The sequence below is a fragment of the Puntigrus tetrazona genome, chromosome 9, assembly GCF_018831695.1.
Source record: "Puntigrus tetrazona isolate hp1 chromosome 9, ASM1883169v1, whole genome shotgun sequence".
In the NCBI taxonomy this organism is placed as follows: domain Eukaryota; kingdom Metazoa; phylum Chordata; class Actinopteri; order Cypriniformes; family Cyprinidae; genus Puntigrus; species Puntigrus tetrazona.
This window is the reverse complement of record NC_056707.1, coordinates 5,517,316-5,536,054: the sequence shown is the minus strand read 5'-3', so window position 1 is coordinate 5,536,054 and position 18,739 is coordinate 5,517,316. Positions and strand designations below refer to the sequence as shown.

The following is an 18,739-nucleotide window of genomic DNA, read 5'->3' as shown; positions in this document are numbered from 1 at the left end:
CCGCCTCGCAAGAGCAGTCTCACGGGTAAAAAAAGAAAGTACTAATTCATTTCCCTCTCAAAATTGCAATTAAAACTCAATTTGGTCACTCTGTAATGAGCACAAAAGTGTGTGGGGGGGAGAACAGGAAGTGCAGTTAATACAATTTAGCTGCAGATAAAGAGGCCATACAAGTGGCCTAGTTTTTAAGAGAGATTAATAAATCATGCTTTGTAATGGATTTGACTCCCACAGCATTGTCATGACAACGCTGTTTTGCATCCGAGGAGCTGCCCGAGCTCCGTGCCCTCGACCGCCGACCCACCCGCGTGCAATTTCTGCCCCGGCTGACCGCGGCAAATTGAAGCGGCTGCGACATGACACTGCAAACAGTGACTGACACCAAGGCCGGCCTGATTTATCAGACTCTTGTAACAATACCAGATACAACCTTCGTTTCTCCGCCCGACGGCGTATGAAGATTTATAACCAGGGGAGGGAAACGTGGAAAAGTGTAGCTGAGAAAAAAAATAATAAAATTAAAAAAGTCAATATGATTCTTTGGGGGATGAATAACGATTTGTACAACACTGATCTGGCTGCAATGGATCAGTGTCTGGATACCGTTCTCCACCTTCAAGGAAGCATCACCTGAGGCGTATTGGAAAATTTCCCCGCCGTTTTGAACCGCTCGCCTCATTTGTATTCGTATTGCTAGCTCTCGGAGTGAAAACGTAGAGCGAGGCGCTTACAGAAAACCTCTTGTATCGCTTGCGTTCTTTAAAAGCACTTAGGAGACGTCAGGCGGCTGTCACGTCTTTAGTTTGTTGTCAAATTAAAACGTCTTTTTGCAGCGTCTTCGCTAAACGCCATCTCGTGCCCCGAAGGCCTGATTCGAGCGTAAAGCCGATATTGTATTTACTCTCACTTCGTTAATGTCTCCAGATTTATAGTCCCGCAAACAGTCGACTTTATATCACCATGATTTAAAGCAGCTACAAATAACATTGTCAAGCGAGGCAAGTAAATTTAAACGCTACGTCCGTAAATTTGAAAGGTAGGCTATCTATTTTAGTAACATCACCTGGATGAGTCCCAGATACATCCGGTGTCCACCTTGAAGCTCCTTGAAAGATCGTCCCACCGTTTGACAGCGCGTTTCGACTTGTTAGTATTTCCTGAAATAAAATCGATGCTATTTTTGAACCTCTTCCTAAACGAAGCCAATAGAACTCTGTCTGGAATTGACAGTAATGGTGTTTGAACACCCGGAAACCTCATAGATGATTGAGCGCGTGATTGATAGGCAGCATTTCGAGAATCGCTCAAGTTCACAAAGTTAACAAAATACTCCCAGCCATTTGAAATGGAATTACGGAAAAATGAAGATAAATTACCTTCATCTGAGGAAAGAAGTCCCGTAACAAAAAGGATCATTTAAATGACAGCTACGATTATGGTGTAATCCACCCTCACGGATGACGTTTCGCTCCTCAGATTGACTCGTACAGTAGCTAACGTCCAAATTCAGCGTTAATCGCTATCATCTGATTTGCTTAATGTAAACCGTGTCGCCTGTGAATTATCGTAAAAGGACCTATAACCATTGTGAAATCACTCTTGGGCGAGTCACTGTGTAAACCTTGAAAACATTCTTTTAATTATGATAAAGTATTATCAAAATTCCTTAATCGCCTTGCTCTTTAATCATTGTCTTTACCGAGCTTAATTTACTAGTTTCTCCATTAAAAGTGCATTGCCACACATTAAGTCTGGCAGCATGTGTTTCTTCATCTGGGTTCCCCTCTAAAGCGCTCGGTGTAATTCAGGAGTATAGCAGCTAAGTTGCAATTTCCTGTAATTTAAGAGAAATGGCCTTTTCATTTTATCAGATCTTTATTTCCTGAGCAGGCAGGTCTTTTCTCTAAAACTGAGACAGACATTTGGTGGCATTGGGAGAAGAAAAAAAGAGCTAAACTGAAAACAGCCCAGGAGCAGCTCACCTTACTTAGCAATGAAACCTTTTGACTTCTGCAGTCTCTATAATGATAAAAATAATACAAAACACCTTTAAATCTGATTAGTGGTATTCTAATATCATTTATGTATTCTTATAGTATTCTTACTTTTAAATTGGCTTTTTTGTTTGGGCTTTGATTTAAATATTTGATCTGATAGTTATGTTTGGGTTATTTGTCATTTTATTTGCTTTAGTTTTTAAATGCAATATGTGCTTAGTTTTATTTAGTTTATTTCAGTTGTAGTAATTTCAACTTCATCTTGAACTCATTTTATTTAAATATGTTTAGTTAGAGTTAGTTTTTTTTTAAGTTTCATCTAATGTTATATTTTAATTCAGGTTCATTTTAATGAACAAAAACCATTCTTTAATTAATCAATACTAAATTACTTTGAATTGTTTCAACAACGCAACACTGACTGATGCCAGATTTTAAATGCCTGGCTTTTGTTAAATACTGAATGCTGTATTGTCAGTTTTAATGTTTAAACGAAGCAATATCGCACTGAATATAATAAGAAAGGGCTATGATTCAGACACAGACATTCACAGCTGGTCTGACATTCAAACCAAAAGCATGATTGCAATATATAGTGTTTATAAAACAATTTGAATAAGAAGTTAATTTTGAGTAGATTACTCACGGAAACACTTTTGCCCACGCTTCACTCATCTACTTTGTTTTAATATTTTTGCTCATTTCTGATATTATGATACTTTTTTCTTTTGGTTTAGATAAAGCATAAAAACTGTAAGTAATGTATTAACTTTGTCTTATTAATAATTCAATTAATGATCAACATTAAGGAATTGTTCTTGTAATAGTATTGCTTTTAATCATGTTGTTGCTTCTCATCCCTTATTGCTTTATATTGCAAGAACATGTTTATGTATATGCTAATGCTTGCATATTAAATTTTCTTTTTTTTTAATTCCTATAATATTTTTCTATAATTTGGGGTTTAATCAATTTGGTTCCTTTTTAATTTTTAGTTGTTCGGGTTTTTTTTCTACACGAAATAATAATGCTATAGTCTTTTCAGGTAGTACACAAATGCTGTGTCAACAAATCCAAACAGGTATAATAACCCGATAACACAAAATAACCACGATATCCGAGGTGGGGAAAAAAAGGTTTACCCTTGAGTTATTTCTGTTTGTTTGGTACGTGGCATAACAGTATATGAAGGCTTTGGGGTGAACCCTAGACTGAATCAGGAGGAAAAAAAACAAACATGCTGACACTCACTTGCTGATCTGTGCTGTGTGCGCTGCCAACTGGCTCTCACCATGATGTATTGACAGATGCAGTTCTCTCCAGTGCTTCTCTGGGCCTGAGAATTTGGTTTACAGCAGCACCATGGGAAATAAAAAAAGGGGGATGCCCAAGGGCCTGGCTAGATGAGGATGAATGGAGACATTCCTGAATGTCAGCAACCAAACTATCGAGCCAAGCTGAGACACGCACCTTACAGCTGGAGCTAAACAAACCCAGCTCGGTCTCCATAACTTTCCTCTGCATTCCTTTCAATTGATCAAAGGCAGCGGAGCGCATTTTACTAACTAACCTAAGCATGAGAAAATGACTGCCTTCAAAAACACAAGGCAACCTTCAGCACTAAAGGATAAATGAAGTAAAACAAAACAAACTAAATGATGGCGTAACATCAAAAGCAAAAAAAAAGTGGCCAGACTATAAATACGTTGTCATATTACAGGAAGATTTTATACATACATACATACATACATACACACACACACATATATATACATACATACATATATATATATTATTATAGTTCTCCTATAAAATTTTATTAAATACATTTATTTTTAAGTAAAAATTTTATTTTTTTTGAAAGAAATTAATACATTTTATAAGTGAGAATGAATTAAACTAAAGTGACAGAAAAGACTTATATTATTACAAAAATTGTAATAATATATTTTTCTAGTTATTTTAACAAACATTGTATTCTATTCATTTGAACGGTTAAGATTTTAATATTACTATTATTATTACTATTATTATTATTAATTTATTATTATCATAATCATTATCATATTTAATACTTGTATTTGGCACGGAATACTTAAATTGATCAAAAGTGACAGTACAGACTTTTACATTATTAAATAATTCTATTTGATGTCCTACTGCTGTTCTTTTGAACGTTTATACATGAAATAATTCTGAAATAATTATTATATTATAGTTATTATTATAGTTATTTACACAGTTAAGTACAATATTCGATTCTAACAATGATAATAATAAGAAATGTTCTTGAGCACCAAAGCACAATGTTTTCTAAAGGATCGTGTGACATTGAAGACGCTTAAAAAAATTCAGCTTTGCGTCACCAAAATAAATTACGTTATTATAAAAAACTGTTATTTGAAAATGTAATAATACCTCACAATATAGCTTTTTTTGTCTTTTTGTTCAAATAATTGCTGCACTGGTGAGCATATTTACAATAATCTATTTTCAATCAACAAACAATTAAATACACCTTACCGACCTAGACTGGTATTGTATATATTGTTTGCGTAAGTGTTGGGATTGTTTTGTCATGGTGCCGTCAGCCAATCAGTGTTGTCATGATGTCATTTCCCGCCACTCCAGAGCGATTAGTCACACGGTGCGTACGGCTCAGGTGGATGTGTAAAGAAATGTGCTCGAAACTCCGCTTGCATAATTCTGGCGGGACGTGCCACCCGTGAAACTGCCATGGAGATGAATGGGAATGCCATCGGATCCTTTCTCCAGGAATTACAGACCTTCACGGGTAAATAAACTACCACAGGATATCGTAGCAAAACTTCCTTCTCTGAGAAAAAAGTGGCACCGCCGTAAAGCGGGCCTCTGTTGGCAAAAGTAACTTTTGCCATTTTCATTCCTCCGTAAAAAAATGCCGTTCTCTAATTGGATTAGGCCTTTGATCGGAAGAGGAGCTTCGGCGGGTGGGGGGTGTTTTTCTCTGCCGAGAGCCAAGAAAGCGCTGACCCCTGAAGTGTCACCCTCACGAGGCCGGTAACAGTACTGCTGTAAAATGAATCATTCCTTCGCACTCACTTTCCCAGGATGGCCACGGACCGAGGTGACAAACATGGAGCGGGAGACCGCCACAGCTGGGCCGCGTAAAGCCTGCAAGAAAAACACCAGCGAGAAATAAAACCACGTTTTATGAGCTCTGGCTCGATGATGACCACCTCAGAGAGCGCTATATGAGCCGACCTCCGCGGCCACACGTATATGCTGGATCGAGCCGCCGAAATCACCACGAACGATGCTGGATGAACGGGAAGCGTTTTATCCCTGGAGGAGAATGTGTCGAGATTTTTCAATCTTAAATTGGTAACACTTCACAATGACGGGGGCATTCGATTCCTCCTGGGACGTACGGTGCCAAATACACAGTAGCCTGGTATTTACAAATTAGGTACGTTAAAAAAAAAAAAATAGAAATTAAAAAAATCTACTTCTACACAATGACGCTTTCAGTTTATGAAGGTGCTGTAAATTATACCGTACTTTATATTCACAATTTAATATACTTGCAATTCGTACATTCAACTTAGCTTGATACTCAAATAGTTGTATTGTAAAAATAAAGACATTTTCTTTCATTCCCCTCAAAACAGCATGGACTGCATCTAACGCATCTCTCGACGACTTTTGAGCGCCATTTTTAAAACCCTTATAAGGTCACTAACGTTAGCGTATTAGCTAACATGAATTATACGAGAACAACTTCTATTAGCAAATGCGGCTTATATTAGCTAACCTGAATTCTTTATCCTTAAATGTGAATTCGCAGTTAAATAATCCTAAATTGTGAAGCTTTGAAATTAACGTTAGGTGAGGGTTTTTTTACCTACCTTGAAATATAATTTAAAAAAATACTTTGGCGAATTTTGTCTTCTTTTTGAAACTTCTTTTGTTTTGTGAGCGGAAAGGACGGATTGCTTTACGGCAACAACAAACCAGCGATCTACTTTAATCACGACATTCCACCCACTTAACAGTAGGGGGCTCCAAAGTCGCAAAAACAGCTACACGAAACGGCGCACGGTTGCCTGCAATTAACAAACGCCGTGGAAGAATGTCCAACAAATTTGAGGACATTATAACGTTATTGTTATGCCTTTATGAAAACCGTGTAGTGGACGCTGTCTCCATTAACAGCCTCTAACCTCGTCCAAATGCCTGTGAGCTGATGTCATGGAGAGACAGAGAGAGAGAGGGGGGGTTTATGGGGAATTGAAATTAATGAGAGTAATCAGTGGCAAACAGCGAAGGAGGCGAGGGCAATTAATATAAACAGGCTACCAGCAGGCCGGAGATCAGTACTGAGATGCAGCATGGCCGCTCCGCGCAGCAGATGTCCTGGAAGAGCCGGAGGACAGCAGCACAGACAGCCAGCCAAAGCCAACCTGACAGCGTGCTGGCACCCCCAGATAACACCATCATTTCCCCGTCAGCAGCCACGCTCTCCAGCCTCTTTACCGCCCGCTGCTCGCTCCCCGTCCAGAGCCGAGAGGTCACCGATGCTCTTCATGTCAACGTGCTCACTTCAACAGTTCTGAGCTCCTACGTTGTTTACGTGAAACACACAGTAAGCGAATGAAAGGAAGTGATCGTCTACGGCTCGCTCCCTGAATAGACTACACTGTGTTTAAGTGCTTTAGAGAAGAACGAAGGCACAAGTCCAATGTTCCCCATTTTTATGTATACTAATGGATACTTGTGTTTGTTAGGAAATTATGTTATGCAGTTTTAAAAAACAAATTTTATTAATAATAATACATAAAATGTTTTTATAACCACCCTTAACAACTAAGCAGTACAATTTTTTTATTTTTTGAATTTTACAATATCATCACAATCTGTTTTTAATTTTACTGTAAGGTCCATTAGTTAACTTGTGATGCGTTTACTAATATTAACTAACAACTGAGCGATAAATACAAAAAGCACAGCTTATTTTTAGTTTGTGTTAGCACCGGTCCATTAAATAATAAATAAATAGATGATTAATGTGGAAATCAATTAATTGAAATTAATAAAATGCTTTACAGAGATGTTTTAATTGTTCGATTACGTTAACTGATGTGATATTGTTTTTCCCACCAAATTATGTTTATCTGGGTTATAAATTTTTTTTACACAAAAAATTCATAATTTTACATAAAATATCAAACGTAAACATTTACAGCCATGGCACGTAAGAAAAATGAATGGTGTCCTTTCTACATCATATAGCAAGAAAACTAAATCTTATTCTATTTTCTACATTTTATAATAGTTATAGTGTTCAATACTTTAGATAAACGTAACCAATCTTGTTGGTAACTAAAGATTATAATAACATTTAGCATAATTTATGGAAAGATTACATAAAGTTCACGAGGAATTTTTACATGTAGCTTATTAATAAACTATGTTGTCAAAATAAAGTTTTGAAACTGATAATATATAATATCATATATTATAATTATAATTTTACCTTCTCAAATGAACCATTTCCTGAGAAAGTCTGAAGTCCTACATGGAAAAAAAAATAAATATAATAAATATATAAATTAATATGTGTATATATATATATATATATATATATATATATATATATATATATATATATATATATACATACACACACATATTATTCATATATATATATATATATATATATATATATATATATATATATATATATATATATATGGGGGGGGTTTTTTTCTCCAAAATTTAATTTAGACTTTTTTTTTTCTTTGAAATGAAAAGCAATCTTTGGAACTGAAAAATGATTGTTAAATGGTCAATGATGGCAAAAGCAAAATAAACTCATTGAGATTTGCTTCAATCAATGCCTGCACTTCACACGAGGGAGTTTGTTTTGATCACAGACAGCATTCCTCTGATGTTACAGGCCGAGCAGAGGTCAGATGAGAAATGGCGATCACGTCTTTAGGTTCTGTCCTTCCCACACGCACAAACACGGCCCAGCACACCGATGCACTACAGCGCTCCGTCTGTTTGCTTTGCAGCTCTAATTCTTATGGATGAGGGTCTTCAGACTTCAGACAATAACTCATTTAATTAAGCAATTGATTTGTCTGGGCTGTCAAAGGTTTAATAGACGGATTACTTGGTTCAAGGAGTTTTTTCCCCCCTTTCTCTGTGTTTTACTAAGGACATTGTCACGTCGCATCAATAAATAACACTCACTTTTAATACACTTTACCATACTTTCCAAAAGCAATAATTTAGGTATTTTCAATACACTCAGGAAGAGATTGATTTAAAGCCAAGCGATCAACAATAAAGTTAAAAATGTACACTTCGGTACACGAGCAGCTCTATAAAACATCGGGGTTGCGTGAAACGAATTGATTTTCTGAAATAATTGCTTTGCCTTTTGATTTCGACACAAATAATGGGTCAATCGTGCCCCCGTGTGGACAAATCATTGATTTTTATTTATTATTTTTTTTGACAAATGCTTATTACAGGCCAACAAAGTTCAGCAAGACTATAGACTGTGCGAAATGTCACAGCAATTAAAAAACCTGATGGTTTAGGATAAAACTGGTTTCAGTGCAGCAAAAGCCAGGCAAAAACAAGGGGACGCGTCAAAGACGCACGTGCTATTTTATAACATTTAAAGCAGCTATTCAAAAGTAGCAACCAAATAAAAAAAAAGACCAGCCAATTAAAGAAGTTCATTGTTCGCCCCTCCGAAACATATCTGAGAGATTTACAATCAAAACGCTAACATGGGCTTTATGAGAAACACACGTCGCCATTAAAGCCGACGCGAAGGCGCGATGATCCGCAGACGCCAGGGACCCGTATTTTTGAACCTGGTCGTCATAACCGCGAGCCCGGCCAAACCACTTATTAAAAAGAGAGAGGCCGCGGCTATAAAGACGCAAGGCGAGGAGCTTGTTATTTTTCTTTCGGGGAGGCGAACAGGGAAAAGATCAATGCTCGCGGTGGCGTCTTTTGCCACAACTATGGCACTGCGCGGCATTAAAAAAGCGCTCGAGAAAAGATATTATCGAAGCGTCGGCCTTTGAAGCGAGCGCCAAGAATAATTTCCCACATATAACATCCCCCGCTGAAACCACACGGCCCTCCCGTGCTCCTCCGGAGACCGATGAGTCAAACGACTCGCTTCTGGCCTCTCGAGGACGACGAAAGGTACTTTATTCCCGTAAGGCGTGAATACCGTAAAAACGCTCCTTCCGCCGTAATGGCGGGAACGAGGGAGTCTGACGCCCCGCTGCTGGACGAAAGAAGCCGTGTGGAAATAATCGAGTTCAATTCAGAAATAATAAATACTACTAATAAAAAAAGCTTAGAGGCTCTTCCCAATATCCTTAGGTAACCCTTTACAGTGAGGTTTCTGGTTAAAGCAAGGAGAATTACATTAGCTACAGTTTTGTTATTACTAGTTAATTGAAATAAAATCGACTGTTAGTTGTTAACCCAGGTTCTAATAACAAAAACGAGTTTTGATTTTAATAATTAGTAGGCCTAGATGAAATTACCGTTAACTAAGGTTATTAAAAGCCGTTTTTCGTTGCTGGTTCATTTGACTTAGTGTAGTTGTTAACAACAGGAACCTCACTGTAAAGTGTCACCAAGATCTCACTGCGCTTGAAGAAAATAAGCCTAAATAAAACAACAATAATAAATAAGTCCATAAGGGCAGAGAGATGTTCACAGATTTTTTTTTTTACTGTGAAAATGATTCAAGTTTCCAAGTATTATTGAAGAGGAATATAAATAACCAGAAAGGAAAAAAGATTTTAGGTAGGCCTATTTTAAGGCAAACTGCTAAATATTATAGAGCTAACGATGAATTCAATTTTTCTCTCATTTGTGAAGATGACTTTAAAAAAACAAAGGCAGAACTGCCACCTTAAAATAGAAATGAGGTTTTGTGTATTTCACATAAGAACTAAAATGACTAATTATCAATAAACATTCACTCAGATTTTCTATTTAAAAGAATAGCAAGTGATAATAAACATTTCACTGAAATATTTGCTAGGGGTTAAACTGACTGGAAATCTCCTTCAAGTCAACAAAATACAAACTAAGATCCTTGTACAGATGAATGTCTATCCCGCGATAAAGTTTCTTTGGCAGAATCACCCGTGTTCAGAGTTCATCTCTGACTCTCAGTCACAAAGGCTCAGCAGCTCTGTAGAGTCGTAGGTAATGACCGGCAACCGTCTGTCTGTCACGGCACTTTGAGCTTCCACTTTCATATTCACAAACTTTATTTTCCAGCGGTTATTGTCCATCGGTGAGCGAATGAGGCCAAAGACCATCTCGAAAATCCCAAGGCAGGCACTGTCCCGGTGGATGGTCCCGGCTATGGCCACCAACACCAGCCCATGAGCTGAAGATATGCACTTCAAGCCCTGACCCTCCAAGTTCGGGCAGAACAACAGGTTCTCTTGTCCTGCGAAAGCATGGAGCCGCTGGCTGACCAGCTCTGCTCCGTCGAACCCATCGACGCGCCGCTCTCCAGAACACAAGACAAGCCGAAGCCTCACGTCCTGCCAGAAGTGCTGAGGACCCCAGTCTTGAGCCGGATGGCCCTGAGTGGGGTTTTGAGAGTTCAGTAGGGTAAAGAACCACTGGCAAAACTGTTTTCCCAAAGCAGGAAGGTCTGACAGACCATCTCCGACCTCTTCTGAAACCACTGCGTTCTTCTCACGCTTCCAGATCTGCTAGATATATCAAACCGGTCAAAACACAACCCATAAACCTTAACTTCAGAAGTGATACTCAATGCAACGTTCATTTTAGTACGGGGTTAGCGCGTTTTTTTTTTCTTCTTAAGGAAATTATTAGTTTTATTTAGCAAAAATGATCAGAATGTTAGATATGAGCACAACAGAATGCTTCTTTAGGACCACGTGGCTTTTGAAACAGGAGCAATGGATGATGAAAATACAGCTTTGCCATCAGCAGTAAATTACATTTTACAACATATTAAAATAGAAAACAGTTATTTCCATCTGTAATAATTTTTCACATTTTTACTGTTTATATAGAATTTAAATGCAGCCTTGTTGAGCATGAGACATCTTTAATAAACATTAAAAAGGCTTACCGACACTAAACATTTGAAAACTGCTGTACTTATTAATACCTGTTTCCCTTTACGTGCATTTAAAACATTTTATTGGCCGTTCGTTGCAAAGTATAATGTAGTAAATCACAGATTCCGTAAAGAAGTAAAAGTGAAGTGTTTAAAGATCTTTACCCATTGAAATCAATAGTTTAGAGTAGCATATATGTGTGGGATGTTAAAAAAATGGATAAATGCAATTTAAAATAGAAATTCTACGATTAAAAAAACGATTTAATCTTTTAAAAAAAATTCCGAATAAAATTTTCTATTTAAATTTGAATGAATAAAGAATGATGCATTATTCTTGCAAAGGGACTTTAATTAAATATTTATAAAAAATAAATAAGACCGACTGGATATGTCTTAGGCCTCAAGGATATAATTTATAACCACAATGTATACCTTTAAAAAAAATAGATAGTCAGGAATTAGATTTCACCTTCTTGCATTCACCAGAATTCAATTCAATGAAATGTCCCTTCAGACCGACAAATATTTTAATATTAATAACTTGATTAATGTCAAGACAACACACTATTATTGTATAATAATATAATTATGCAATACTTTACATCCCACAAAGTAATATTTTTATTACAGTAATTTAAATCAAACTGTTGTGCATTAACATGATGTGAAACAGGTGAGAAATATAATGAACTGCCATGGGGAAAAAAGGAAAATAAATCCATAATGCTCTTCTGTTCTGACTGCAGTGCATAATAAAAGGTGTTTTGGACACCGTGTTTGTAGATGGACTCTGGATACCCACCTCACCAGATGACCAGTGCTCAGTGGTTCTCCTGATCAGCTGTTGTTTCTCACTATTAGGGGGCATGGCAACTCCTTCATGGGCAAGATACTTAAAAATAACATCCCGGTGCACCTTCTTTCTCTTGAGGAGCTCCTCGGCATCTTGCGAGTAAGTTATGATGGCCTCGATGGCCTCTGTTGATCAGGAAATAAGACTCTGTAGATCTCATAAAGTCATTTATTATAACCTGACATGATACAGAAAAGCAAAACTTGCTCAGTGTCGTTGCCATCACCAGACATGGGAAATGTTTACAGAAGCGTCTGTAAAAAAGGTTAGCTTTACCTTGCGTGCTCTCTACGGCGATCAGTCGATTCGTTACTGTATCTTTAAGGGCGAACAAGTCGTCCAGGGGTAACAACCGTAACAGTTTTCGACAGCCACTTTGCTCTTTCGTTGACAACTTTGACATAGTTACACAGCTTATGTCAGGCTGCACACATCCCACACACTTCCACTGTGAACCTAAGACATGAGAAAGTGAAACAAGCGGTCGCTTCCGTTGTCGAGACGCACCACAGCGCCCCCCGCAGTCCAGAGAGGGGCGGGGCACCAGGCCGCCCGTCAAAATAAAAGTTCACATAATTCACAAACGGGTCAGGATTCAGTACAACACCACGATCCAGTTACAGGACTGATGACTTCTAATAACCGCTATTTTATTGAATAATAATAATAAAAAAAAAACCATCTGTGCTACATTACCTATCCACATGAGTAACTGACATTTTTAATACTTTACTTAGAAAACTATTAAACACTGCTGAGAGGCACTGAGGGAAAAATTGTCATCTTTGACCACCACAATCATTTTAACAGACTTTTTTTCTCCTTTGGAGAGTCATAGAAACATCATCATCATCATCATCATCATCATTATTATTATTATTATTATTATTATTATTATTATTATTATTATTATTATTATTATATTACTTTTTCTTGATAATGGAGTAAATGGTAACACAATGTATGTGTGTGTGTGTGCATGCGTGTGTGTGTGTGTGTAAACATTTTGGTGGACAGGTGTTATTTATTTTTAGAAATATCTTATTTAACACCATACAGCTGTTCCTATCAAATAAAATCAGTATGAACAATACTGTCATGAGATTTGTTTTAAAACGAACATTTAATACTACAAATTGGGAAAATAATTACTACTACCTTATTTAATTTCTGCAGTAATTGCTGAATATCGTTAGACTGTGAAAAAATGAATAAATAAGCAAATAAAAAAAAATAATAAAACGTTTTGACTCTGAGTATACGTTAATATCATACTGTATTACTGCCAAAGTCATACTATATGATATAATAATATAATATATTAATTACTGATTTTGTTAAATTCAAATTGAAATCCACTTTGTGTTTTGGGTTTGAGGAAATAAAATCTCAGCATTCAGCGCAGAAGGAAGGGAGATACACCTGATTATTACTTTAAACCTCACATCTTCTTTTTTTCTTTCTTCTATTTTTGTTAAACCTCGACTTTTTGCTGAAAGGATCTCACCTTCTGAGAATCTGAGCTGTCTTGATTGACAAGGATTAGCAGAGCGACCTCCGGCGGACGGGACCTGCAATAACATCCTCTAAAAAGACAGCAGTGCTTAAACACACTGAACTTTTCATCCACAGCTACTTAACAATTAGAGCAATCAAAAACAGCAGAACAGCAGTGACATGCAAATACTATGACATGTCTCAGTTAGCTTAACACAGGATACGAATCAAGGTTTTTTTTGTGTGTGTTTTTAATTAATAAATAAAAAGAAAATAGAAAAAGAATAGAGCAAGCTAGTGCCTAACACTTTGCTTAATTGCATAATACATAAAGGATTGGAGAAGCTAGTGTTAGTTAGTTGTTGTTTTATTGTTGTTTTATATATATATATATATATATATATATATATATATATATATATATATATATATATATATATATATATATATATATATCATTTACATTTTTTATGTTCCTGTCATGGCTATTAAAGAGTCATTGTTTCGTGTGTGAAACCATAATATAAACAACAGCAATAATTCAACACATTGCACGTAAAAATGCAACATAAGAGAGAGAGAGAGAGAGAATAATAATAGAGCTAGAGTCAGAATTAAAGTATTTGAGTGATTAATTAGAAGTTTGCATCATTCCTTTATTTAATTTAAACATGAATGTAAACAATCGCTCTTCCTCAGATTGATGCTCTGCAAAAGCACCCTACTTTCTGTTCATATGTTTCGTTGCTCCTTTAAAGATTTTCTACTGTCTCTTAATTTAAAAGACAAAAAAATGACATTAAATACAGCGTATTTTATAAAGATAATGTGGTCCTCTACCCTTTTTGTCACACAAAAGTGCCCTTTCGGTGTGCTTTAGGTGCATCCACGCTGTGATTTCTACCGAGGTCGTGATTTCCCACTGATCCCAGAACACAACCCCAAACGAACCCTGCGTTATCCACTTTTTTCCATTGTTAAGAAACAGGGAGAATTTCCCCATAATGACTGAACGTACGCTCACTATACACCATAATTTGCACAGTTTCATTCGTATGACAATATGAATGTACGCTTTATGTCGACTTAACATGAACTTTTACCCTACAGTGGAGAAACGCTTAACCTGATAACTATCTAAAGCAGTTGACTATCTAAACCTGCTAAAGCCCCTGAATCAACAGAGCGGTGCAGTTTGATTAAGAGGACGCACGAGGGCGACACGCAGCAGTTAGTTGCATCCGTGCACTCGGGGCAGTTCAGTTCAACGGGTTGGAGAAGATGGGCGTTTTTCTGGGATAAGGTGATTATCACAGTGGGACTCCAGTCACCACTCCCCGTGTTCATGGAGCAGTAGTCTCAGGCTCAGTCAGTCTCTTCGTCCCTGCTCTGTTCACGGGACACACACAGACAAAAGCGCTGGGAAGGGGACACGAGAACCACCTCTTCCACTTCATCTAGAGCGGGACGTTTGCCTTCAAGAGTGGATTAAAAGGGAAATTTTTACTCAAGAACCGAGGCAAGTTGCTTTTTCATTCATTTAAAAAGTTGCTTTTTGTTCTTTCTGGGTGGAAGTCTTTCGGGTCGCCGGTAAGCTGCGAACTTCACGTTCATCCCTCCGTTCATTGATTTGATGAATTAACCCGAAAGAGACGCCGAGTGTAATGTTTTCGTGTTGATTTGAACGGGAGCGTCCGAACGGGTTTGTTTTAGTTGCCGTCGCGCAAAGGACGCTCTGAAGTTAAACAAACAAACAAACTGGCTCAAATGCATTAACTCTCAGTCGCATTGATGCACCGGGAAACCGAAGTGAAGTTTTATTTGGTGTGCAAACCGGCTAAATGAGCTGAAGTAGTTTATCCGAAGAAGGCAATGAAAGAAAAAATGACACGAGCCTCAAATAATAAAACGCTTCATGTTTGGTTCAATCGCTAAGCAAACGGAGACTACGATAAGAAGTATAAAGAGAGCAGCAGTGTTTGCGTGGATGAAGATGGAAACACACACACACACACACACACACACACGCGCGCGCGCACGCGGGGCGGTCAACGTCTTAATGGTCTTAAAGTTAAGTGGCAGAGACAAAGAAGCCTGAAGCCTGCCGAGTTTGAGCTAAATCTAACAAAACCCAGTGTCCTTGCTCCATTTTCTTGCTCGTTGTTCCTCACTTGTTAGCGTGTGCTAAGGCAAACATCACCTTTTCTCTTCTGAAGTTGAACTAAAGTATCGTTCGACTCCCAAACCTGTTAAACTTGGACTCCTCAGTTTTGGCTACAGACATGAGTGACACATGATACCTCAAATCGTCGAGAAAGGTGTCCTCTTACACTAAGTGATCAGATTTTATCGTGCTAAAATTGCCAATAAAATCCCATAGATGTACAGTTGTGGGTGAGTTGATGGATTAATAGGCGAGCAACCACAGCAAATGTGTAAGAACACGAGTTACTGGGACATATAGTAGAAACCACAGCAACACCTTCACCTGGGGAACGCTACTTTAATAAGAAATGCATTACAATATTGCATTACTCCATGAAAAAGTTGCTAATTGCATTACTTGGTTACTCTTTTCTTGAAAGTGATGCATTAATTTACTTTTGCCTTTAAGTTGCTGTGTTACTTATGCTTTATAACTGGGCTTTTAACACCAAAAGTGAAATTAATAAGCCAATTTATTTTGACGCAAGGAGGGGAGATTTGCTGTAAATATGGGTAACTTGTTACTTTGGAGAAAAAAAAACTTTACTGCAATTTTAAAAAGTAATGCATTATTGTATTAGTGACATGAAATGTAATGTAAATTGGAAATGTAACTCGTGTTATATCCAGCAACTACGAAGAACACCCTAGCAAGGGGTCGCCAAAATCACCTTCTGGAGTGCAGTTTAGCTTGTCCTACAGAGTTTAGCTCCAAGCTTGCCTCAACACACCTGAAAGTGAGTTTTTAAGCACACATTGTAAGATCTTGATTAGCTGGTTCAGGTGCGTTTGATTAGAGTCAAAGCTAAACTCTTCAGTACACTGTTCCTCCAGGAACATGCTAAAATTACTCTAAGAGCTTTAGAAACTGCATAGCAATCCCAGGACACTCAGAACTAGAAGTGCAAAGGGATGGAATATGAAAGTCTAGAAACTTTAAAAAATTCCTGAAAGATTGAATGGAATGCATCGGATAGATTTTACCCACTGCGTGTAGTTAACATCGCCCTGCTTTCTTCATTTTCTACTTTCGCTAAACTTGAAAATGTTTCCCAAAATGTTTAATGCCTACGGACTTAAAAAGGGTAATAGTCGCGATCGTGTTCCCTTTCATCTAACGTGATTTTCACTAGGACACTAAAAGCTTGATTTTATCGGTGTGATTGATTAATAAGTAGCCTAGTACCGTGGAAATTTCCTTTATTGGAACAATTGTTAGTGCTATTTTAAGGATTGATGGGATAGATAATCAAACGGAGGGCGTCAGTGATTTGTCTTCATGCAGGCAAAGCACACCAAAAGTAAAAAACGCATTCGTTAGTGCAGAATTAAATTGTCTCCTGTCATGTTAGAGCCTCATATTGCTGCCTGTGGAACGTACACTCTCAGTGAACCGAGTTTATGGTCTATGGAAACCACTCACGGCCAACAGTCGGTGCCAAAAAACAGCTCACATTGAGTTTGGTGTAATGTATTTAATCAGTGTAACTGGAAACCTCGGGCTTTATGTGCTGGCCGGCTGTAGTTTTCTATATTTCTGTATAATCGCCTTAACATTGAGTAGTGAACGTGCAGCAGGTATAAATAATAATAGTCATAAAACAAGGAGTTCACAAAGTCTCACTTTCTTTTTCTTTTTTTTTATAACTTTGCAGAAATGACAAGTACTGTATGTAGTGCACTTTCTTTGCACCTTTCTCACCTCACTTGGAGCTTATGTATTAGTCCACCCACCGAACGCCTACAAGTACAGCACTCTTCTCGGGAAAGGTGCTTTGCAAACCACAATCAACAGATGTGAGAGGCTGAAGAGAACTGTTGACTTTTCGAGGGGGGTTGGGTCTCGCAGGCTTCATGCAGTAGAGCCTCTTTCTCAAAAGCAGGGGGCTTTATCAAGGTCTCTGTTTAGTTTTACAGATAGGGATGATGAACGGTTGGTTGTTGAGCACTCTTTACAGCTAAGTAAAGTCCTCATGTCTTCTACTACTTGCCACAGTGTAAATAAAATAACGACCTTGCGCAATATCCAAATCTAATTACGGTTATAAGTCAGATTTCTGCGCTATCCATATTTTACAGTCAATTGTAAGACTTTTAATTAACACATTGTTACTTGGCTTCCTTTGTTTTGGATTTGACTGCATTATTAGCAGTGCTTTGTGAGATTAGTACCTCACTGAGTGCAAAACTGTACAAAAATATTAGTAAGTGTCCAGCAGCTTCTGATGCATCAGAAGGTAAGATAAGAGCCGCACACTTGAAGAGAATATTGGAAGTGTGTGTATGCAGGAGACTGTTGAATGTTTAGCCGTCATACGGAGCGACACGATCTCTCTCATCCTATCTTGACGGTCTTTGAAAGCACTTTATCTTCATAGGCTTATTTTGGACATATGCGAGCTTTTATGCTGGCTTAGCAGAAATTCATTGCATGTTAGTCGCTCGGAGTTATGAACCAGCAATGATCCTGTCACACAAATTTTAGTTTTATTACTGTTGTAATTATTTAAAATGATAAAGACGGGATGGGATTCAGAGATGCGTTCTAGTCTGCCAAGCCTGGCTCCCATGGGATTGTGGAAAGTCAATAGGAGGGTTTACCCTGGAAACGGTGCAGAATCGCACAGCGGTGTTTCAGGTCAGTGAGCAATGAGCATGCTTGCAAGTTCTCCCAAATAGCCACAATGGCTTTGCCCCATCGCTTCATTTGGAGCCCGTCTGTAGTTGCCATCACCATCCATGTGTCTGGCCCTTTATACAGCAGTCTGTACTCGATTAAACCCTATTATGTTGTTAACTTGTTCCACTGGCATCATGGACTGTGAGGTTAACGTTTTAGTTCTGCATTTGCAGATTCTTTTTTTTTTTTTTTTTTTTTTTTTTTTTTAGCTTGAGTCAGGGCATGGGTTTTGAAACGGAGCCTAAATATGTGTTATAAAATGTAAATGGAGGGTCTGTTTGATGTGAGTTGTTTTAGAGCGTGTCTGTCTGGGTGTTTCGGGAGGTAGGTTGAAAAGAGGGACTTTCTGCTCTACCTTGTCCGTGAGTGGAAAA

At 37.8% G+C, this 18,739-nt stretch overlaps 2 protein-coding genes across 8 annotated transcripts in view; one reads left to right on the top strand and one right to left on the bottom strand.

Annotated features, from left to right (window-relative positions):
* Window positions 1–8,459: 8,459 nt before the first annotated feature.
* c9h3orf38 (chromosome 9 C3orf38 homolog) lies at window positions 8,460–12,495 on the bottom strand. The gene is made up of 3 exons (XM_043249342.1): window positions 12,260–12,495; window positions 11,933–12,108; window positions 8,460–10,750 (listed from the first exon to the last, which is right to left on the bottom strand). Exons 1-3 carry the CDS (start codon window positions 12,384–12,386, stop codon window positions 10,196–10,198), a joined length of 858 nt encoding a protein of 285 aa, XP_043105277.1. The 5' UTR covers window positions 12,387–12,495; the 3' UTR covers window positions 8,460–10,195.
* A 2,273-nt stretch (window positions 12,496–14,768) lies between these two features.
* Window positions 14,769–18,739, top strand: part of myo1b (myosin IB) — a 57,973-nt gene continuing 54,002 nt past the window's right edge. For 2 of the 7 annotated variants that reach the window (XM_043249316.1, XM_043249317.1), the window contains exon 1: window positions 14,770–14,999. The gene's annotated coding sequence lies outside the window, so the exon portion shown is untranslated. Of the gene's footprint in view, window positions 15,000–18,739 lie in introns of all 7 variants that reach the window. The other 5 variants (XM_043249319.1, XM_043249320.1, XM_043249315.1 and 2 more) reach the window with 4 other exon arrangements.